At 46.2% G+C, this 22619-nt stretch overlaps 1 protein-coding gene across 3 annotated transcripts; it reads left to right on the forward strand.

Annotated features, from left to right (window-relative positions):
* Positions 1–8453: 8453 nt before the first annotated feature.
* glis3 (GLIS family zinc finger 3) lies at positions 8454–21544 on the forward strand. Of its 3 annotated transcripts, XM_076044846.1 has the most exons (10): positions 8454–8916; positions 9448–9595; positions 9676–10708; positions 15281–15442; positions 15536–15646; positions 17054–17195; positions 17292–17364; positions 19532–19689; positions 20252–20428; positions 20629–21544. In XM_076044846.1, the coding sequence occupies exons 1-10, from the start codon at positions 8574–8576 to the stop codon at positions 20748–20750; spliced, it is 2469 nt and encodes an 822-aa protein (XP_075900961.1). In that variant the 5' UTR covers positions 8454–8573; the 3' UTR covers positions 20751–21544. The 3 variants fall into 3 exon arrangements, with proteins under 3 accessions (XP_075900961.1, XP_075900963.1, XP_075900962.1); XM_076044848.1 differs by lacking the exon at positions 20629–21544 and having other exon boundaries at positions 19557–19689; positions 20252–20381; XM_076044847.1 differs by lacking the exon at positions 20629–21544 and having other exon boundaries at positions 19532–19866; positions 20252–20377.
* The last annotated feature ends 1075 nt before the right edge of the window (positions 21545–22619 follow it).

The following is a 22619-nucleotide window of genomic DNA, read 5'->3' on the forward strand; positions in this document are numbered from 1 at the left end:
GAGGCCCAAACTGAGCTGCACACCGTCGGGAATAAAACACGATTTCAGGCGTATTTTTTGTTCCTTTTTGTCACAGACTCTGATCATCACCATGTGACCACCGTGTCAACCGACTCAACTGACCAATAGGGTTCGTTCTCCTTCGACAGCCTTCATTGCATCAGTGGGGGAGGGCCCAACAAACGCTCACCGGCCACTTCATTCGGCCAACAGCTTAAATAGCCCAGACAGCCAATGACAGGGCAGCGAGGACGAACTGCATCATCATCTTGCTGAAGTTCAAATCAAACATCGGGACGGCGAAGTGAAGGAGAGCCGAGCGCGCCGCGGTTGTCGACGCCACCGAATGACTTTGGTTCGTCTTGCCAACGTTATCGCTCAAGTCGGTTTCTTTTCTTCCAGGCAGACGCCCACTCAACGTTTCTATATTGGGATCCTCCTTCGCAGCCCGACGCGCCTGCGTCTCCAGGACAACTTGGCGGCCACACTTCACACCTTCAGAGAAGCATTTTTGACCCAGAACGACGGGCCGTCAGAACCACGATTTGAAATCGCAAATCGAATCTCGAGTCAAAGTCCAAAAAAAAAGCTCCCGATTTCTCCCACGCAAAAAAATAAAAGAGGACGTCGATCAAAGCCCGGGTGGAGGAGCGGCTTTGTGCGGCGCGGAGAAACTTAATTAACTGGGTGAGCCTGCGGGCCTCTTTCGAAATGCCTCCCCGAGCAACGGCAGCGGGCGGGAATGACCGCCGGCTACGGCAGACCTGCTTACCGATACAGAAAATATGATTGCTTTTCATATTCCACCGAGGTTTTCTTTTTTTCAACATTTCACTCTCTCTCTCTCTCCCCCTCTCTCTCTCTCTTTTTTTTTTACCCCAGGACATGCGCTCGCCCCGGAATTGCATTAGTCAAAAGGTGTGAGAGAGTTGTAGCGCACGTTAGCGCCGTTTATTATTAGCTAAATGAATTTTAATAAATAACTCAGCCACGCAATGAAACGTAAGACAACACGGGGGGGGGCGTGTGATGCAGGGCAGGGCGGAAATTAAATGCTTGCCGGAGTTGGGATAATGGGATACAGTTGTGAAAGAAACAGACGGAGTTTAAGGAGGCGAGCCTTCAATTTATATGTAAATGGATCCCACCTGCTAATGGAATGACCCAGACCGGCAGGTGCCGCAGGAAAAGAAAACCATCCCACCCAACAAAAAAAGAAAAAGGTCATTTCTGAATTTTCTCAAGTCTTGTGAGCCCTTTATTTTTTCCTCTTCTTTTTTTTTTCCTTCTTTTCTTGCACACGCGGTTACTGTGGCGCTGCAGTGAGCGGAGAACCGGATAATGAGTTGGTGTGTTTTGGACGATCCGTCTTCTGCAGGAAGGTGACGCCGACGGACGTCACTTTCCTTTTCTTTTTCTTTTTTTGAGATCCGTCTGCCGCTCCTTGTTAGGGAGACAGCAGAGGACGATCAGTGATCAGTGCACGACAAACGATGTGAGGCTGCACAACGGCCTGCTGCGTGACCTCCGACCCCGCGCGCCTGTAACAGCCATCGTCAAAAAAAACCCGGACCATTGTTATTTGCAATATCTGTGCAGGTTTACTTTTCTATTTTAATGATTTGTGGACAGATAATCACACGCACGCTTTGCACAATGTCAACAATAACTGGAATTTGTTGGTTTTTATTTATTGGTTTCTCCATTAAACAAGAGGCAAACAGAGCTGTGTGGAGGTGTCGCCGCCGCTGCCTGTCAGTCATTAATGGTGCAGAGCGGCGGCAGCGGGAGTCCGGGACACCTGCGTCTGCTTCCCCATAATGAATATGATGAAGATGGATAACACTTTACCCTGCCCGAGTCCCGCGCTCAGCCGGGGGAGCGATTACGGCAGTAATTGGGAACCGCAGTGGTAGCGGTGGCGGCGGCGAGGCTGTCTGGACTAGAATGTAGATAACATTGACATCAGTCGTGCTGAACCTGGGGGTCGGTGCTTAACAAACCGACCTTTGACCTGACTGCCAGCTTGTTTTGTTTTTTTCTAACTAGATTTGTCATTGTCTGTTGACAGGAAGTTGAAAGTTTGCAAGGCTGCGGTGGAAGTTAGTTGTCTAGCTCTGCTCTAACAAGGCAGGGGGTTTATTTTTGAGGAATCTCCTCCCGCATGAGGTCAAAGTTCAAACAATTACATATTTCGGCAGAAAATAAAAAAAGAAGCCTGAAGGTTATGCAATTAAAAGCATGAAGTCTGTTGTCACGCGGTGAACTGTTGCTTGACTTTCTGCTGTCACCGTTTTGTTGACAATAGTAGAATTTTAAAGGCTTTAAATGTACATTTAGATTAATTTTGTGTGTTTTGCGTGTGGTTCTTTTAAGAAGAACCTTTTTAGTCCCACGTGGGGAAGTTGCACCGCAACATGAATTATAGATTTAAAAAAATATATATATAACAAATAGATAATTGGAATAATAATATTATTATAAAAATCAACATTAAAAACATAAACATTGGCAATATGTACATTAGTTAATCCCAAATGACAGATGGACACTAAGACACTCTTTCTGCTCAGTGTGTTGCATTCAGCTCTTTTTAAAGCGTCAAACGATTACTTCATATTAATCAAGGTGGCTTCAAATTAAATTCTGCGAGACTCTGCGTCCCGCCGAGGTGAAAGACTCTTTTAAGAAGCCGCCTTCATAGACTTGACAACGTGAAGAACATCCGTCTGTTCAGCTCCGTCAGCCGGCACTTCTCAGTCACCCTCCGGAGAAGGATGCCCTCAGCCCGGACCCCTCGTCCTTTCAGGCCGCTCCAGCTTTGAGACGTGATGTTTATCAACTTCCGATCCATCCACGAGGACGGAGACGCGTCCTCTGAACAGCAGAGATGTCCGGCGGAAGAAAAGAAAAAGTCTTTTGGGGGAGCTTTTGGTCAACTGCTGCATCTGTCAGAGCTCGTCTGTGTCTCACACCGCAGGGGTTCGACACGATGATTACGCTTCTTCACGGGCCATCGACACACCTCACGCTGTCCTTCCGAAAGGTTTTGCAGAAGAGATTTATGAAGACCCCAGAGTGATCATTAAGCGGGGGTGGCCTTGCCAGCCGCCACTTTTTCATCTTTTGGAGAGACTTCCAGAGGTTCCTGAGGGACGGCGGTTGTCCTCCAGGTAGGTGGCGCAGAGGGCTGGGAGCGGACTGAGGAGGGGGAGGAGCTCCTAATGACCATCTGCTTTGGAGACCAACTTTGTGTTTAATGGAGACGGATGTTGGGAGGGTCAGACCAGGAGCCGCCAGGCAGGAGGTCAAATGACGTCCGTTTCTAGATTGCCACGGTTGTTTTTGGCTCAACTCAAAGAATACAAAAAAATCTAATAGATCAGCAAAAAAACTGATGATGAATTAACGTCTGAAATATTGGAATAGTAGTGTGGCCCGTCTACCCATAGATAGATAGATAGATAGATAGATAGATAGATAGATAGATAACTCTAAAATAAAAAGTATTTCTTACTTAAAACTGAGGAAAAATATAAATGATAACCTGTGTGCTTTCTGTTTTTGTTTTTACGTTAACACAGTTTACAAGGTTTTGGGGTTGTTGTTTTTTTGGGGGGGGGTTTAAAAAAAAACGCAATCAACTCAAATGTCAACAGTCAACCCAGCGTATGTAGTAGAAGTAGAAGTACAATGGAGTAGAATAATGAAAACTGGTCCGTACCTTTTGATGTGCTCCAGAGATGCTAGCAGCTCGTGGCTGTCTGTCCAGAAGGCGGTGCGGTGGTAGCAGAAGCACACTCACGGTGGAGTTTGGGTAAACTCTGAGGTTCTATCCGAGTCCTTCAATCCGAGTCCTTCAATTCGTCGGTCGAAATACGTCCAGGGAAAGCTTGTTGGGTTAGCTGCGTTAGCAAAGAGCCGCTCGCCTCCCGTCGACCGGTTTTTCCACGCGCGCTTGACTAACGAGTGGCTTTTTGAGTTATAGTTCAGAAAACATTGGGCAGAAGCTTTGAAGGAAATGTCCTCGTAGATTCATTTGCCGTAAATCCCCGGTATGGTGGTTTCAGGTGGTTTCAGCGGCTAAATCCTAGGTTCACTTCTTCTTCGTCTTCTTCGTCTCCTTCTTCTTCTTCTTCGTCTTACATAAAAAAAAAAAAAATGTTGCTGATTCAAACCAGAAATGTACCATTCTAATATAAATATACTTTTACTATCTGAAATTAAGTAAGACTTGAGCAATTAAAAAAAAAAAAAAAAAAATTAATTATTTTTAACCCATTGTTAAATATGAGTTTACCACACAATGAAAAACATTCTGTTTTTACCCATTTTGTCTCTGTATTTATTTGTCCCAGAGAAAACATTTTTGGCAAGGGAAGGGCAGCACGTACAAGTACAAGTTTGGCAGTGACTTGATGAAACCGCTGCCTGTCACATTCAAAACTACCAATCAATTTTGCTGCTGCCAGCCAATTAGCCCTTCCATTTGACACTTTCCATCACGGTGTTCAAAAAAAATACACTTTACAGAGCCTCAGATTCTGAAGTAGAGAAAACCCTGCACAAGAAAGTGTAGTTCTGTGATGATCAAACTGACCGATTGTTGTGTCTGCGTTTGTTGTGGTAGCTTTTGTATGGAGGAAGCTGATATTTTCTGGTTTCACACTAGCTTTTCAAGACAGATCTGCCAGAGTTGAGAGCATAAATCCCAGCTAACCGGCCGATCTGTGAACCAAACATGGCACATTCAAAAGCAGAATGCTTCACAACACATTGTTGACTCCCGTGTTGTTGCTACTTCTCAAATATAATGTGCTTGGGAGCCTGAAAAAGATCAGAAAAATCAGCCAAAACGCCTCATTTCCATGTCCACAATTCATGATCAATAACAAGGTCACTTCTTCTGTGGTCATGTGAAAAGGCTCCAAATGTCCGGTGCTGGAGATTAAAAGGCCCATTCAGAACTCTCTCTCTCTGTCTCACTCGCTCATTGTAATTGCCTCGCTGCCTGCTTTGTCATTTAGCTCCATCATGCCATCGTTGAAAAGCTCCCTCCCAACCTCCCCCCGGTTTTTAATTGGATTTCGCTCACTTAAATTAAATTCGCCGCTTCACTCTCGATCCGTATCTTTTGTTGTCCGAGCTTAATTTCGCCCTCTCTGCTGCGTCGCGTCAAAGTGGCAGCGGCAGGGAAGGAAGCGCCTGTGTGTGCGCGTGTTTATGTATTTTTGTGTGTCTGCGCGCGCACGGGTGTGTGAGACTCAGCTGAATCCCCTTGATTAATCTGCAGCACTCAGGCCTTCATAATCCGACATGTGACTCCAATAAAAGGGGGGGGGAGAAAAAAAAAATGCCCGGCAGCGCCCACGTCCTCAGGCTTCACCCCGAACACGTTCCCAAATTAAAAACAAGCCTGTGGGCGAGCGGCACTTGCAAACACTGGGAAGCTGTGGCGTCAGCAGTCCCTTATTAGAGTCATCAAAGGGGGAAGAAACCAGGAACCGAGCGCCTGCTGCGTCGCTACTTCCTCCTCCCCGTCCTCTTCTTCTTCATCATCTTCCCACCACCAGATACCACCGCTTCCTCCGTAAAGGTTATCAGGGAACTTGAGGGCCGAGATTGACGAATAGCCATGGATGGAAAGACGCTGAGAAGATTGTCTCTGTCACACACTTCATCTCTGACGTGGCTCATTGTCTCTTCTGTAACGCCGTCTGTTATGTAACGAGCGTGCAACACTTTGTTTGCCAACTCGTGTGCATGCGAGGCGCCTTCTGCGGAGGGAGGGTGGGTGGGGGGTTTAACAGCGGCCGTTATAATGAGGGATGATACCGATAAATTGATACCTGCGACAGGCGCCGCCGCGGCCCTCTCTCTCTCTAAAAGGATTGAATCAGCCTTCACTAACCTTGCGTGTGACTCGGTCTGTCATTTAACGGATCAAAAGCAGATTAATTAATGGCGGAGGAGCCGCCGCCGCCGCAGTGGCGTGCATTACCTTAAGTGACTATTGTAATATAACTTGAAGAGGAATCACCTACGGGGGTTTTTTTCTCTCTCTCTCCCCACCCTGGCCATGACACCCGGATGAATGCTTTGCTACTTCCAGGAGTGCTGATGTCGTCGCTAAGAGGCTGGAAATGGATCCTGTAAGTGGTGGCGAGTCCATCAGGACATTAATTTTCTGCTTTAAATGGAGCGCCACGCATACGGTCAATGCTTATATCTCACTTTGCTCTTTTTCACAGTCTTTTTCCTCCTTCTTGTCCTTTTTTTTTAAATTACCCACTTTGCTCCAACTATTATTCTACCTGCTACACTCAGATCCTTTTCCAAGACCCTGCGTTTTTGTGCACATGATGAAGAGGCGACCTTGGACTTGGTCAGAAGATTAAAAGGGGCTGGATGAAATATCGTCTTGCCACTAGGTGTCGTTGTTTTGCAATGAATGTGCACCGGCAAACCTCCCCTGAGGAACTGACGTCATCATCCCTTTTGTTGGCAATGTCAAGATAGATGACGTGGCACGCAGAATGGTACCGTTTCTAGCTGTATTAACTGTATATGTGTGTGCTACGCATGCATCAGTGAGGACGCCTGTCTCGCAGCGCTTATACCTTAAAGCTCAACCTTTTCTGCAGCAATGTGTTATTTAGGAACCTGCAGGGAATCGCATCATCCTTCAGGAAAGAATCACGCAGCGGACCTCTACCAGATCCACAACAGGAGTGAATCATTTCAGCACCTTCCCTTTGTTCTCTTCTTACATCTTTACTTTCTCTTTTCTTTTTCCACTTCATTTGTTTTATGTCCTGCATCTGAAGACGTGATAGCGGCATTCAGCCAGGTTTAAACCACCTCACTGGTCGGTGTAATACTAGTAGCCCCTGCTGGCAAAAGAGAGAACTCGTCTTGTAGAAACACTTGGTTATAGGGGGGGGACAGAACTACACATGACTATAACTTTAGAAAAGCTTCAATAACGCGTGATATAAAATGGGTGTGAGAAGACTATTTTCAGGTGTATAACTAAAAAAAAAACAAAAAAACATCTGACATGTATTTTCAGAGGATTTCCTGTTTTAACATCTCACCAGCAGAGGTCACTACTGCACAACACTAACGCAACATGACGTCCTCTGGCCGAGCAGACGGAGATCAGACCAAAGTCAAGGTGTCAGCGGGAACCAGTCAGTTCACCGGTCATTTTACCGAACATGTTTTAACGTGAATGCAGCCGTAATCAAATTAGTGGAGCTTTTTTTTTTTCTTTTTTCTTTTTTTTTTCAAACGACATTAAAGCAGCTGCATCAGAGTTCCATCATTCAACGTCTATCAAACCAAGAGCCGCGGCTGCTACAAACATGCCGGTTTCTATGGCAACCAGGAGCGGAGAACTGCGGGGCCAAGACAACCAGCAGGAAGTCGAGAAAATAGAAAGGGGAAGCCAGCACGGATGAAGGAACCAAATATAGCCTACATACATTAAATAAAATAAATAAATAAAATAAAAGTGCCTTGAAGAAAATAAACATATACAAGAAATTCAACAACACATCCCAACTCATTAAAAAACTCAACTTTTTTATTTCTGAATTATTCTTGAATTGTGACACTTGAATTGGATCTATGTTTATATTAATATATATATTAATAATTGTAATGTACACATTACTGTGATTTATAAAGACTTTACGTGTACATGCAGTGTATTGATGTTAATTTTGAAATTGTTTTGTTTCGTTTCCTTTGTTGCCACGTAAAGAAATAAAACCAAATAAAACAAAAAAAATAAAAAAAATGCATTGCAGTAGTATAATCCCATCAGTGAGTCACTGAAGCCGGGAAAAATATGAAAGGAAATAACGACTGTCGCCTCTGACGCCTTAGGTCGTTTTTTTTTTTTGTTTGTTTTTTTTTGTGACGTTGGCACGCACCGAGCGAACGTCAAGGACGAAAGGAAGTGGCGCGTGAAAGTTCCTGGTAACGGAGGAGCGAGCGAGGCGGGACCGCGGCAGCTCCTGGCTGACTTCAGACCACCAGCGACACTTTCTCTCAGAGCAACAACAACAACAACGACGACAGACTCCCGACGGAGTGTAAAGCGTTCACGGCCACTGGGGAAAAACAAACATAAAGTTTGTCCGACAACAGGTGAGTCACATTTGGTTTTAAACTGAGTAATATATTTTAATATTTTCCCACCGAGTTTATTAGAGTAAGTTACTAAATTTGTTTTCAAATGTTTTCATGTTTTCATCAGAATTATTCTAATAATGTTTTTGGTAGCTTCATTTAATTAATAGTCCTTATTTGTTGGTTGATTTTTTTTTTTTGCATAACAAATTGGGTATTTTATGCATTCAAGTTTTAGTTATATATAATATATAGTATGGATAAAATTAGTTTTATCCATACTAAAACTGTAATTTTAAAATGAATTTAGTTTTTGCTGTTGCCTAATTAAACCTGTAGATATGAGCGGCGCGCAACTCTCATGTTTGGTGCCAACCGAGTCGTAGGCCAACTCACCCGATGAACTCAGAGCTTCTGGTAACTCAGCTGCAGCCATGAGCGGGAAAGGTTGCCAGCTCCTGGTCTCTCCCTGCGCCATGACCCCGTCGCTGGGTCACATGATCAAAGGACAGCAGGCCCAGACCGCTGAGGCCAGTGATGAGCTCAGTCCACGCGGCAGCGTGGTGAGAGTGAAGAAACGCGCCAACCAAACCTTTGCCGGCTGCGAGAGGCATAGCAGGAGCCACGTGGTGCTGCCGGCCCTCACCCTCCGCAGGCAGGTGCTGACCAATGGCAAGCACATCAACGTGGAGAGTCAGTGTCCGGCGCCCCAGCAGCGCAGTCCGGTCTCAACAGTGTCTGCCCAGATGGGACAATGCTTGTCTGACACGCTCCAAGGTAAAAAAAAAAAAATAAGAGAAGAGAAGAGATTGAACAAATCCACGTTGTTCATTTCAAGGCCTGATGCTCAATATTTTGGATAGGGAAAAATACTGAAACTGAAAACTCGCATGAAACAACACTTGGTTGCGTTGCAACATTGTTTGCAAGTTGCTTTCCGACCATCTGGTGGCGCTAAATCTCACACGGAGGGGCCTTTAAGAGCTTTATCGTTGTATGACTGACAAAAAGTTAAAAGCAGTCCCCGCCATTGATAATTAACAGAGTGAAAAAGCTGTCCTCTCTGTTTCTACTGTGAAAAATGGATATAAGTGTAAAGCTTATTAGAGATTAACAGAGCAGAGAGTCTCAAAACAAGGTCAAGGAGTCAAAATATCACTCATTTAAGTTTAGACTCTTCTACACATGTATAAACGCTGTTTGTTTTTTTTGTTTGTTTTTTTTTTTGGGGGGGGGGGTTTAACCACAGTTGCCTTCAATTTAGCAATTTGCATCATGCTGATTGTACTTCCTGATTCCTCGCGGCAGGTTGCTCCACTTCCGGCTCCACTATGACCGTGTTTGGCCAGCCGGTCACCGCCCACCTGACGGTGACCAGCAGCCCAGTCACTGTTTTCGCCAGCAGGCAGTTCCACGCCGGGCCTCAGTCACATCCGATTCCCTACACCGACGTCAGGTGCGTGATATGGCTGCAAAAACGCGACAGCATTGCTTCACCATATTAAAAAAAATCAAAACATCCTGCGACTGTTCCAGGTCGCTGCCCTCCAGAGAGTCCCTGGCCTCCACCACCCTCAGCCTGTTCGAGACCCAGTCGGTGTTCAGCGGCAGACACGACTGGGCGTATGGCTACCGCGTGCTGCCGCCGCTGGGCTTCTCGCAGTGCACCACCCAGACAGGCGAGGGGATGGGGCAGAGCCCGGCGTCAGGCGGTACCGGCGGCAGCGCCTCGGCGTCCCTCCCCTCGTACCTGTTTGCCGGTGATGCCGGCAGCCCTCACCAGTCCTGCTCCAGGAAGAGGGCCCTGTCCACGTCCCCGCTGTCGGACGTGATGGGCATTGACTTCAACTCCATCATACGGACGTCGCCCACCTCGCTGGTGGCCTACATCAACGGCTCCCGCAGCTCGCCGCTCTCCTCCCTCCCAGCCACGCTCTCGCCCGTCCAGTCCGAAGGTTACGGCCACTTCCTGGGCGTGAAGGGCAGCTGCATCCCCCTGACTCACCCCTACTTTGGCCTGGGCACCTTCCAGGCCCGTATGCAGACCCTGGAGGAGGGCGCTGGTCTGGAGAGCCAGATGGCCAACATGGTGGTGGAGCAGCAGTGTCTCCCAGATGACCTTGAGCCATTGGAGAAGGGCGACGGCGCCCCGCCGTACCTGCCGCCGTACCTGCCACCGCAGCCGGCTCCGCTGACCACCATCCAGGAGGTGGCGACCCCGCAGGGACCCCCGCCGCCCTACCACTCCCACCGGCACGTCCACCTGGCCAGGCGCCACCCGCACCCACCTCTGGGTTTCCTGCCCGACGTCACCATGCTGGAGGAGGAAGGGGCAGAGCTGGACGACAACGGGATGCTCTGCTGCCGCTGGCTGAACTGCAGCGTCGCCTGCGAGCACAAGGAGGAGCTGGTGAGGCACATCGAGAAGGTCCACGTGGAGCAGCGGAAGGCCGAGGACTTCACCTGCTACTGGGCGGGCTGCCCGCGCTACTACAAGCCCTTCAACGCCAGATACAAGCTGCTCATCCACATGCGGGTCCACTCGGGGGAGAAGCCCAACAAGTGCACGGTACGCCGCGAGGCTCTGCCTCCTCCTGCCAAATCAACGTGCTTTGTTTGCACGCTTTGTTTCTCCCCTCTGCTTCAGTAGACAAATCTGTATTCGACCTCCTCTCACAAAACACATTTATCACAACTCCTTCACGTTTAGATGAACCTTTTCTTTTTTTTCTTATAAGTCCAGTTCTTATAAGCATTGAATCCAGCATTCAATGCCACAGTGTTTATTTGAAGGCTTTCAAACCTCCGGCTAAAAGGAACCAAAAAAAAAAAATCCTTTTTGGGGACAAATATCTTCACAGGCTTTGGTGTTTATGGCCAAGTTTTGGATTTTGTCTTTTTTATTTAATTTAAAAATGGGGTTTCTCCCGCCTCTTAATTCCAGCCAGCAGTAATTAGCAGAGCTGGGTAATAATGGACATGGGAGTTAACTCAATTATGTAGTTATTAAACCGGCACAAAAGGCAGCGAGCACTCCTGGGTTGGAGCGGCGGGAGAAAAATCGAGAGCCAGGGCGGTGCTGCCAGGCCACCTTCTGACAGACTTGGCCATCGCTCTGGGAAGGTGTTGCCCCATAGCTTGGCTCTCAGCTGGCTTGAGCCTGAGGGCCTAAGAGCTGTTGTTATTGTCGGTGCGTCATTGTCGATATCTTTGTTGGTGCAATGCTGGAGGGTCAAGGAGCGATCTCTATGTTGACTTAGGAGAAAAGAGCCTGCATGTGCTTTTGCATGGGTCTCACATGCAAAAAAAACAAAAAAAAAAAAACAGCTTAAGTCTGGAGGACGTCATCTGAAAATGGCCCATAAAGTTCTATGTTTTGGGCGACTGTAGCTCAGGTGGTAGAGCGGGTTGTTCAATGACTGAAAGGTTGGCGGTGCAAATCCCGCTCCATCCCAGTCTGTCGTTGTGTCCTTGGGCAAGACAGTTTACCCACATTTCCTCATACAAATGTGAGTGGATGTTTGGCGCAGATTGGCTGCCATGTTTCCGTCAGTCTGCCCCAGGGCAGCTGTGGCTGCACATGTTGCTTACCACCACCACTGTGAATGTGGCGTGAATGAAGAATGGGTTCAATATAAAGTGCTTTGGGTACCTTGAAAAGTGTTGTAAATCCAATCCATTATCATTATTATTTTGCCACAGTTTGGTTACATTTGGTTTATTGTTTTTTTTCTATGAAATTTTAGAATGTCTGCCTACTACGGACAACTGTTGGTGTGGTCATGTGACTAATTAAGCAACTTTTTTCAGTGTTTTTTTAGGGACGGGGGAATCATGACATTTGGTACAGATATTGGTTGGAAATTTTCTTTGCTGGACCTTCTAAATGGAAGGGGGGAAAACACCAGTTTTGACAATACCGTGAGTAGTAAAGGCATCAGAGCCCTTTGTGACATCACACAGGGACAATTTCCTCCTGGGCTATCAAAAGGACTTTAATCAGGTTAGACTTAATGTTCTTAGAAAACATTGGCAAAGTGAATTTTGGCTTTCAAAGTCCAGGTCTGGGCCAAAGCGATGGACTGACTCACATGTTTTGCGGCTAGAGTGCCCTGAGATCTCTTTCATCCCACCTCCGATTATTTTTGTCTGACCCCGGGACGTTGATAACTAATTGACGAGCGGCAGGCCCAACACGCTCCTCTCGCAGCTTCCAACCAGTCAGTTATTAACAGCGCGCCGCATACCTGCAGTCGACCTTTCGGACTAAAATACTCACTTATTAGTCAGAGCGCACTCTGTTGCCATGGCGCCGCACTTGTTTGATGAGTCTGGGTTTCGTGTGATGGCGGAATAATGAGAGAAGTCGCCACGTTCGCAACCCGTCGCTGCCACCAGAGGAGTATGTCAGGAAAAACAAGTGTCTCGTTGGTCACTTCTTAAAATAAAGACAAATATTGAGTGAGAAAGTAAAGTTATCCCCAGCTCTCACTGTTGGCGTGCTTTGCCAAGAGTTTTTTTCGATTTCTTGTAGGCCCTGGGGGGACAGTTTGGTTGGCTGGAAGGGCGACTAAGTAAACTTTTCAAAACTCTTTGCATGTGTGTTTTACACCATTTTCCAATAATTCCCTGCAAGCTCTGGATGGCGGGAGAGTGCACGGTTTCGTTCAGCAAATGAGTGGCAGGTCGATGAAACTGGCAGGCTGATAGATGAAGTGCGAGCTGACGGCGGAACAATGCGCAGGCTCTGGTTACACGGTGAGGATGGAGGGCAGGCCCGGGCTTGCAGCAGTCATCTCACAATCTGTTTAACGATGATGGAGTGGTGGTGGCGCTGCACCAGTGGGCCTTCAACTTGATTTGACTATTTACTCTGATTTAAAGTTGTTGCGATGAAGAGCAGGTTGTAACCCCCCCCCAAAAAAAAATGACTAATGGATAAATTAGTTCAGAACATTTTGTTGTTTATGCTGATTAAAAGCTGTTGTGGGTTTTAGGGGGGTTTTTTTTGTTTGTTTTTTATTTAGTTTTTGGGATAGCTGACCGCGTTTTCAGTGATAGGATATGCAGACAATGAAAAGAAAAGCGTCGACTGTCACTAATCCTGAGAAAAACTAGTGTGAATGGTGTGTAATTTAATTCTTCCCGGTGCTCTGGGGCTAAACAGCCTAGTTTGACAACTTTTTTTTGGAGCCATTCTAACAGCCATTTGGAGGGAAGAACCGTGGTGTTGGCGGCAGGAAGTGAGTCAGTCCTACAATATTTGAGCCAATGGGAAAAGAAATTAGCTGTGAACATTTATCTAGATTTTCTTTTCAGACTTTTTATTAATAGAAGAATAATTAAATTCAAATGTGCTTCAATGGGTTTCCTAGTTTGGAATGGGATTAAATGAAAGAAATACATATGAAATTATAAATGCTTAACATAGTTATGATTAAAAGTAATTCAAATTGTTTCCAACTATTTATAACCAGTGGTAAATGGTTGGAGACAGGCATCAAACTGCTTTAAAAAAAACAAATCCAGTGAGTGGAGTTCAACATACAATATTTTATTTAATTTTTTTAAATAATCATTTTTATATGATATCCCCTGATGAAGGAGGAGGGATGTGGGATCCAGACTGCAGTGACCTCTGAGAGGGCCTCGGGCAGCAGCCGGGCTCTGCTGGCACAGACTGCGGCTGTCATTGTTCGACCAGAGTGTGAGCACCTGCCAGGAGCTGTCAGGCGCTGGCCGCGGCACCGGTCCACGTCGTGGAACCCTCCTGCGTCGAGTCTCGCCAAAACATCCCTCAGCACAGGCTCAAAAAAAGCCCTCCAACACTCTCTGAGAGCCTCGTGCGGTGGCAAGATGGATGCCCTGGCTCCTCCTCCTCTTCCTCCTCCTACTCCTCCTTCTCTTCCAACATGGGTTCTCACGTCCCCATTTGATTCTGGGAGCCTGTTTTTAATTTTCACTCCCGTGTCGGGTTAAAGGCCTGAGAGGAGCAGGTTATGCGATGACTCAGTGGCGGCCGAAGGAAATAGCTGACCAGTGAGGAGGAATGTTGATGGCGATCTCTTTCTGGTAAACATATTAACGCAGCTTTGGCAACGGCGATGACCGAGAGGTTTCGGCATGCAAGGAATTTAGACTCTGAGGGGGCAGAAGAAAAGAAAATAACAAAACTGGACACGTGTTTGTGTTGGGTCTTTTTTCCTCCCCCTTATAAAGCCTACGTGAGGATGGCGGTGGAGCAAAGTCCTGGCCTTGGAGATAATGCGAGCCGTGACTGGACGTAATCGTCCAGCAGCGAGGTCATCATGGCGGCTTGACACTTTAAGAAATAGGAGGAAGGATGGATGGAATGATAGACGATGTAAAAGATAGAAGGATGGACGGACTGAGAGACGGATGGTGGGATGCATAGTTGGATGGACGAATGGGTGGGCAGGTTGGATAGGACTGACGTGAGTGGCACTTTAGTGATGTGTGTCCCAACACTGACCCCTGCTGGTGGAGCATGCATCCACCTTGATTGCCTCCTGTGACGAGTACCAATGAATTGAAGCTCTTTTCAATTTTCTTTCCTTTATACTAGCTATACATGAGGCTTATCACAGCAAATGCGTGTTGTGAATTTTTTTTTTATTTATTTATTTATTTTTATTTACCTTTTTCTCAATAGAGTCAAAAGGCCACGCAAACGAACAAGGTGGCCAGCGTACTCACCGTAGCTCCGGTAGTCGATTGTGTAGCAGACATTTTCTTTCCGCCACACAACTTTCAAATGCACTTTATTTTCATCCCAGTGTGTTCCTCTTCTTTGGGCTTCTCTGCCACAGCTCCAGTGTGTGCAGTGGGGTCTCAACGTTTTGGTGCTCTTTCTTCAGTGTGTGTCTCCCGCCTTTCGCTCCCTCCCACACGCCTGATCGGCGGACCTTTGTCCGCATTGATTTCCAGCTTACACCCCCAATCTGTGTCTCTGCACCAATCAGAAGCTTATTGAGCACTGCTAGTGTGGCTGTAGCCAAAAGCCCAGAAAAAACACTTGAAGAACTGGGAGGGATGCTCCTAAATGCCTCTTAGTAAGGGAAAAAAAATATTGATGGTCGGATGCAAAAACAGTGGATTTTGTCTGGGTGCTGCTTTTCAGTTTAATGGCTGCAAGAAGGCCTTCTCCCGGCTGGAGAACCTGAAGATCCACCTGCGCAGCCACACAGGGGAGAAGCCCTACCTGTGCCAGCACCCAGGCTGCCACAAGGCCTTCAGCAACTCCAGCGACAGAGCCAAACACCAGCGGACGCATCTGGAGACGGTGAGTGAGCTGCACCCGCAAAGCCTTTCACAAGCTTGTCTCTTCTTCACGCTGTTTGTCCAACTGAGTCTTTGTGCGTTTGTGTTTGCTCAGAAGCCGTATACGTGCCAGGTGCCCGGCTGCGCAAAGCGGTACACCGATCCCAGCTCCTTGAGGAAACACGTGAAATCCCACACAACTAAAGACCAGCAGCAGAGGAAGAAGGTGCGGCGTTGTCGCAGGCTTTTCCCTCCTTCCTTTTTTTCTTTTCTCCGTCTTAAAGGACCTCGATGTGATGTTCAACTCATTCAAGCCGTTCTCACAGTCCCGAGAATTCAATTCAAATTTTGGAACGGCACATCTGAAACTACTACTTTCTCCTGTGTTCCTGTTAAAGGATGGAGTTTGATAGATAGAAGCTCTGCGGGTAAACACAAAACGTTCGGCTTCGTGCTCTTCAAAAATAACTTCCCCTCTTGACCGAGTCCAATTAGTGACGATCACGCGTTGCGTGTACGATCTCCGCCTCACGACGAAAAGGGAGGCAGACTTCGCGCGTCTCCCTCACCGCTCGTGCGGTGCGTTTCAATTTGCTCTTAATTGGCTGTCGTAGGTGGCAGCGCAGCAGCCGCTGAAACCCGGGTGCGGGCCTGCGGGGTGAAAACGTCGCTGCTGCGACGCGAGCGCTGGATTGACATCTTGCAACATTTCCCGCTCGGAGTTCTGGCACGTGTGGGGTATATATTTACGAACTTCGGCAAAGTGAAGGTGACACCACAGATACAGACAAAAGAAGGTAGAATGTTACTAAGAAAGAAAACTGACATTTCCAAGTCTCTCACGTTTGCCTTTTACAGCAAAAAAAAAAAAATCTTTAATATAATTGCTGTTAAATAATGAGTTGAATAATGAGTTTCTAAGTTTTATGTGAGCTTTGCGCCGAGACCTGACAGATCTTATGTGCTGCACGTAATCCACTTAAAAGGCATGTTAGAAGATGCTTAACAAGGGTTTTTTTTTCATCAAATTAAATTGAGTTGCCATTTATATCCGGCATTTGTGCCGCCGCAGGCGCCGCCGCAACGATTAATTAGATCTCAATATAGTGGTGTTTATTTTATGTAGCATGCGACTTTTGGGTTTGAGCGAAGAACGTTTTCAGAACTTTATCATGGTTTGGTGGAGCATTTGGCCGAAAGCGACAAGTTAGTTTGAATGTTTGAAAGGTGGTAGGATACGGTAGGATACGGTCTCAAGGGGCGAGGCCAACACCTGACACTAACCTAGAGGGGGCGCTGACGCTCATGGTGGTATCATAAAACTGAAGATAGTGTTTTTGCACGTTTTTTTGGAAAAGTGAAGCAGGAAAAAGAAGTCAAAGATAGATTTTTTACTCTGAGGAGGAATTTTGGACAACAACAACAACAACAAAAAGTGAATCAATACATTTTTGCATCACAGATGCTGTTAATATTGTACATATACATATTGTTGAAATAGGGAAAACACACAAAGTCTAGCATGCGCTCATTATTAACAGAGAACTGAAAAGAAGAAGCTCCTCTGTCACATGTTGTGCACCCCTGTGTATGTGCAGCATGTTTATGTGGAACCTGTGTGCTCCTCTGCCAGATGAAATCCGCAGCCGCCGCCACCCAGGACGCCCTGTCAGACTGTCTAACCGTCCACCAGCTACAAACCGCCCTCTCTCCTCTGGCCGGAACAGACGGCAGCCTGAATTCCTCCCCCGGCGCGTCCAACGAGTCCCGCCGCGGTACGTCGTCGCCACCGCCGCCGCCATTCGGTGTGATGAGCAGACACTCTGGTGTGAGGCAAGGCTAAAAGCATCTCTGTGGTCCCTGTTCCACAGCGGTTCCGCAGGGATGCGACTCCACCGCTGATCCTCACCTGGCCCTGCTGCGCTCCCTGGAGGACGGCTACAGGTACGTCTGCGTCGCGTTGATTCCTTGTTCCACCTGAAAGCATCTTCTTCAATGCTGGGTTTAAATACTTTGCCCACATTAATTCATGGGGTTAGACAAAGTCATTCACCTGAAAATCTCTTTCAATAAAGAAAATCCTTTTCTCAGAGGGACATTTTACATTTATTTATTTTTTTTACCTTATCTTTCTAACAGTATTTTTTACTTCCTTTCAATGAACTGTGAAGTCTGTCCTTCCTTTGCTTGCTTCACTTTTATATTCACTTTGAGATTACAGAAAGGGCCACTGATAACTCTCCAAAGCCACCCCCCCAACCCCAGCTAGAAATTGGCTCTGCCCTCTGAGGACACTTCCAGACATGTGGAAGGGCTGACAAAACTTCAATCTGTGAACTGAGGGATAAATTTGCTGTTTTCTAGTTGAGAATCTTAAGGGAGTTTTAGGGGGGGAAATTAGTTATGCAAAGCTGCTCCACTGGAGTCCAGAATCACCCAACTAAAGATCAGAGAAGGTTTAAGGGTGTATAAGCCTATAATAACCACCAATTAGGTATCAACACAGAAACAACTTCTATAGTTGGATTGTTTTATTATTTTGGTGAGTGTTGTGACCATTCTGGCCAGGCCGAGGCCTCCAGAGGAGATCACCTTCGCCTCCGTCACTTCAAAGCGTGTGATAGCATTTTTCGGCGGCGCTGAGAGTGGCCAGATGCTCGCGGCACCGATTGTTCCGCTGTCAGCGGTGGGTCCGCGACGCTCGCCGCAGGACTCTGACCAGACAATCGGCCTGTGAAAGCAGGCCTCGCCTCGCCTCATTGGTCTTGGCCGCCGGCGTTAATGGATGCTATAGCCACCGACAAGTGTGGCTGAGGAATTCAATAAGTGAATCATAAAATCTTGGGAGGGGAAAAAAAAATACTATAGATGTTTCAGTGGGAGAGGAGCGATGCTGTAATTACCTTTTTTCTCAAGATGTTCTATCAATTGTAAAATCCTTGTTGCTGCTTTTCTGAGATTCCTTTGTAGCACTTTTGTTGATATCCTGTAAAACTTTGCCTGTGAACTTGTTTCCTGGCCAAACCTGCCAGCGGGAGCGTCGGCTCGTATCCACTCTGCATCCCAACATCAAAATTTAGACTTTGGAAATGGGTTTGTGTGGGAAGCCGCCGTGCTCGGATAAGGCAGCAGAGGGACTATTGAGAGCAGCAATTCACTTTTTGATGACATGAATGTATGAGATGAAGAGGAGGAGAGAGCTTTCTGCATTCATTAATGCGACCATGTGATGGATTAATTTTTTTTCTTTACAATGTGAAATTATGTAAAATAAAAACGCTGTGAGGTTTGTTGCAACAAATTCTATATTTTATCTTGATTTAAAGGCCCAGTGTGCAAGACTCTCGTAGACATCTAGTGGCGAGAAGGTGTATCGCAAATGAACAACCAACCGCTAATTTGCATGTGGCCACGTTAATGCCTTGCTGTCCGCAGTTGGATAGGTCGCCCTGCTGTAAGCAGGTGCGCAAATATTTTTCTCATCAACGAATCCCGTCAGGGGTGGGCGGCGGGCGGTTGGCGGTGGGGGGGGGGGACCACCTGATCTCACATCTTTCCTCTGGCAGCTATGATGTGTGATGTCAAGGGTGCGAGGAACACCGCGGCTGCGTAACGAGTGGCTCCGCTCCTCATGTAAACATAAGTGCTCATTAATAGTGAGTGAAAATGTACCGGTTGCACATTTTTTTAGCGATTTCATCCCACTGAAGGCATACAGATGTTGGTACACAGAAATGGTTTTCTAAGAGTCTTTAGACTTGTAGCTGTTAAATAAATAAAAATGAATTAAATCTGTAAAATATGTTCAGGAAAAAAAATGATTTAAAAAAATTATCTCAATCAAGCAAAAAATACAATCCCGTTGTATTCAGGAGGACAAACTGATCTTTAAAACAATGCCTCACTCCAGGTCACCTTTAACCATATTGTTTCTTTATATAATTCTTCCCACATTAATTGCATCACCACTGCTTTCTGCAACTATCGTGTTTCTGCGAGGGCACACGCCGAAATACACAGTTACGTTTGTTTAACATTAACACAAGACAATAAATGTTATTATGTTTTTCTTTTAATCGCACGATATTCACTTAGGTCTGAAATATTTCAGGTGTGTTGATCCTTCCCCTCACCAGCTCTTCCCCGGGGACCAGTGTGGGACGGGCTCCTCCACCTGCTGCCCCGGCGCTCCCGCTGGGACGTCACTGCAGAGCAGGCGGGACATGAAGCCCCCCAGCCAGCCGCCTGATCTCCCGGATCACAATCCAGGTGCTCTGAAGTGCATCATCGGCGTACTCACTGACATTTTATCTCATCTTAAAACAGAGGTGAAGGCGCGAGTGTGGCAGCAGGGCATGTTCTCGCGAACACTGTCTGTCGTTTTGACTTCTGAGGAGAGCTGAGCAGTGACAGGCCAGAGCAGATTTTTCTCACGTTAGTCGTGCAGTATATATTTTTTTTTTCCTGAGGTGTTGCAGGTGGCTTGCGATTTAATTCTGCATACCTTTAAATAGAAGTCAACCCATTTTCCCCGCTGAGTTGACAGCCACGTGGATGTAGAGACTCCATGAAACGAGAAATGTGTTCAGATGAGGACGTGGCGCAGGAATATTCGAAATCATCATTAAATATAATTTTTCTATTTGAAAAATGATCTTAACTGTGAGGCCAGGCAGGGTGCTGCTCCACATGAATTCTTGAGTAATTTAGGAACATGAATAATTTTATCACACATTGGGTTCGTTGATTGTTTGATTGTTTTGGGGTTATTTTTTTCCCTCTTTGCCACAAAGATAAACAGTTGAGCTCCTTCTGGTTTTCCAACCCGCAGAGCTCTCGGAGCAGATGAAGATGCTGCTCTCTCCTCCGCAATATGGCGGGATCACGGCGCCAACCAGCACCTGTCACTTGAGGCAGGACGATGCCTTTGTTGACAGCCTCCCGCCAGCTGTCGCTAATCCCAGCGGGGGGGCGGCCGCCTCGCAAACAGCCCTCCCCTGCATCGCAGGTAGCGTCTCGTCACCTTTTCCTCCAGTGCTCGTCAACGAACAGCGCCGAGATCCGCTCCAGACCTTCCCCCGAAACGACACGAGAATTTTCTGTAGAGTTAAATGAACATGTGAATCTATACATAGAGAATCTACTATATTTACAAGCTGCATCTTATTTGGGTGTGTTTTGCATGTGTGTGTTTTTGTGTCCCTGCAGGATTCTATGTCCACAGTCAGACACAGGAAATGCATTCTGACCAGGTCTTGCACGGAGGGGATTTCCTCAGCGTGGCGGACCCCTGCTCCAGCCAGGTGTCCTGCATCTTCTCGGAGGGATGATGATGTCACACGGTTGCAGTCTTTGGTTCCTTTTGCACAGTTTTCCTTGTTTTTTTTTGTATGTTTGTAATTATTTTTTTGGACCATTTTAGAAATTAGTTAGTGGGACACTGCAACAAAACACGTTTGTTTGTTTTTTTTTGTTTGTTTGTTGTTGTTGTTTTAAGTGTATTAAACCTAATAACTGTTGCTCCCTTGGGTTGAGAAACATCATCGCCAACAGTCTCACTACAATCTATTTTTTTCTTTCTTGGAACAAATCCCTATAAGTGGCACCATTACATGCATCAGCGCCCTCGGCTGTGGCATCACGATCAATATTAACAACAATGACCAAATCAACGGGATTTTAAGCATGCCTTCACAGTTTTCCTTGTGTGCAATGTGCCACAACTTCAAGTGCTTCATGGTAGACCTTTTGCCCAGTATCGCGCATTCAGTCAAAGAGTAAGAAAGGAATAATTCATAAAGGATTTCTTCCCTTCTTTTTTCTTTCTTTCTTTCTTTCTTAGAGCCACGTCGTTGTAACTATAGTAACAAGGCAGCCTTACCATTTCATTACAATGAGTGTAGACATAACCTGTTGTTAATGTGCTAAGAAGTGCCGAGACCATTTGGTGGATCCCTGTGTTGCCGACCGCCTTAGCTGTTAGTTTTGCACATTTTTCTTTTCTCTTTTTGTCATTTTTTTGTTTGCTGTATTGACTGCACATGAAGCCAGAACCACTCGGAGTGCAGAGTGCGGTTTTGTGCATTCCTAAATCTGTTCCTTTGTTGGCATGTGAAATGTTTGAGACGGACAAAATACTACAACTCTGAAGTCTAAAGGGTCTGCAATGTTATGAATGCCTTTCGTAGTTCAAGCTGCTGTGGCGCTGCAACTTTAAAGGCTGATCAAAAAAGGAGGGTGCTGGGTAAATCATTTGAACCTTCAGACCTCGCGTGTTGCTCTTATCCTTTTCAAACTTGTCACCACGTGCAGCGAGAACAAGATAAAAGCCGCCGTCGACTAAACGATTAAAAAAAAAAAAGTGAAAAGATTATGGACTGAAGCAAAAATGTTTGCCTTGGGTTCCTTGTGTAAGAATTCAGCAATTATTTTGACATTTGTGCCGTGAAAGCGGCGTCACCCACCACAAACTGTCACTTTAAGTCATTATTATGATATCTTTTTGATAGAATTCATCTCTCTAAGTTGCATTAAACTGGAAAAGTCAAAAGACAAAGCTGTGCAACTACTCTGTGACAGCCCCTGTAAAAAACTAAGAGAAAGTTCTGGAGATGGATTTAATTAGCAGCTGCCGCTGTTTACCTGAACACAACCAGGAGCCACAGGTCCAGCCAGTCTTTCTTTTCCTTCTTCTTGTCTGAAATTGAAAGGACAACGTGCATTACTTGGAATTCTTTTCTTTTTTTTTTTTCCCGAGCAAAAGAGTGCCATGCCTCAGATGGGGATTTCAGTAGTTGCTTAGCAACAACAACAGCTTTTCCAAAAAGCATCTGTTTAGTACTGCTTACCAAAAAGAAGTGTCGCACAGAGGACACAGGTGGTTTCTGGTGCTCAGCGTGCAGCCAGATACCTGCTGAAACTTCATCTGATCACCTCTGCCAATTACTATCATCTGAAATCAAACATATGTCCAGTCCCGTGTGGACGTTGAGTAGTAATACGTGACATATGAACAAACTGCTTCTCTCCCAGAAATGATGACGGACCATTTGGCATTTCTGACTCAGTTTGAATTGGAAGAGGTTAGCTTTCTATCAATCAGTTGTGAGAGACAGCAATGTAACTGCAATGTGGAATTATGAGTGAGCAATAATGTAGCTGTAATAGTAATATGAGCAATGGAAAAAGCTGCAACAGGT

Source organism: Nelusetta ayraudi, unplaced genomic scaffold (genome assembly GCF_046127955.1).
Source record: "Nelusetta ayraudi isolate G7.1 ecotype Tasmania unplaced genomic scaffold, CSIRO-AGI_Nayr_v1 ptg000083l, whole genome shotgun sequence".
NCBI classification, from domain to species: Eukaryota; Metazoa; Chordata; class Actinopteri; order Tetraodontiformes; family Monacanthidae; genus Nelusetta; species Nelusetta ayraudi.

Coding starts and splice junctions, on each gene's coding strand:
- glis3 (XM_076044846.1), top strand. CDS start 8,574: ATGAGCGGGAAAGGTTGCCAGCTCCTGGTCTCTCCCTGCGCCATGACC. Junction 17,196..17,291: donor GTCCAACGAGTCCCGCCGCG/GTACGTCGTCGC, acceptor CCTGTTCCACAG/CGGTTCCGCAGGGATGCGAC. Junction 20,429..20,628: donor AGCCCTCCCCTGCATCGCAG/GTAGCGTCTCGT, acceptor GTGTCCCTGCAG/GATTCTATGTCCACAGTCAG.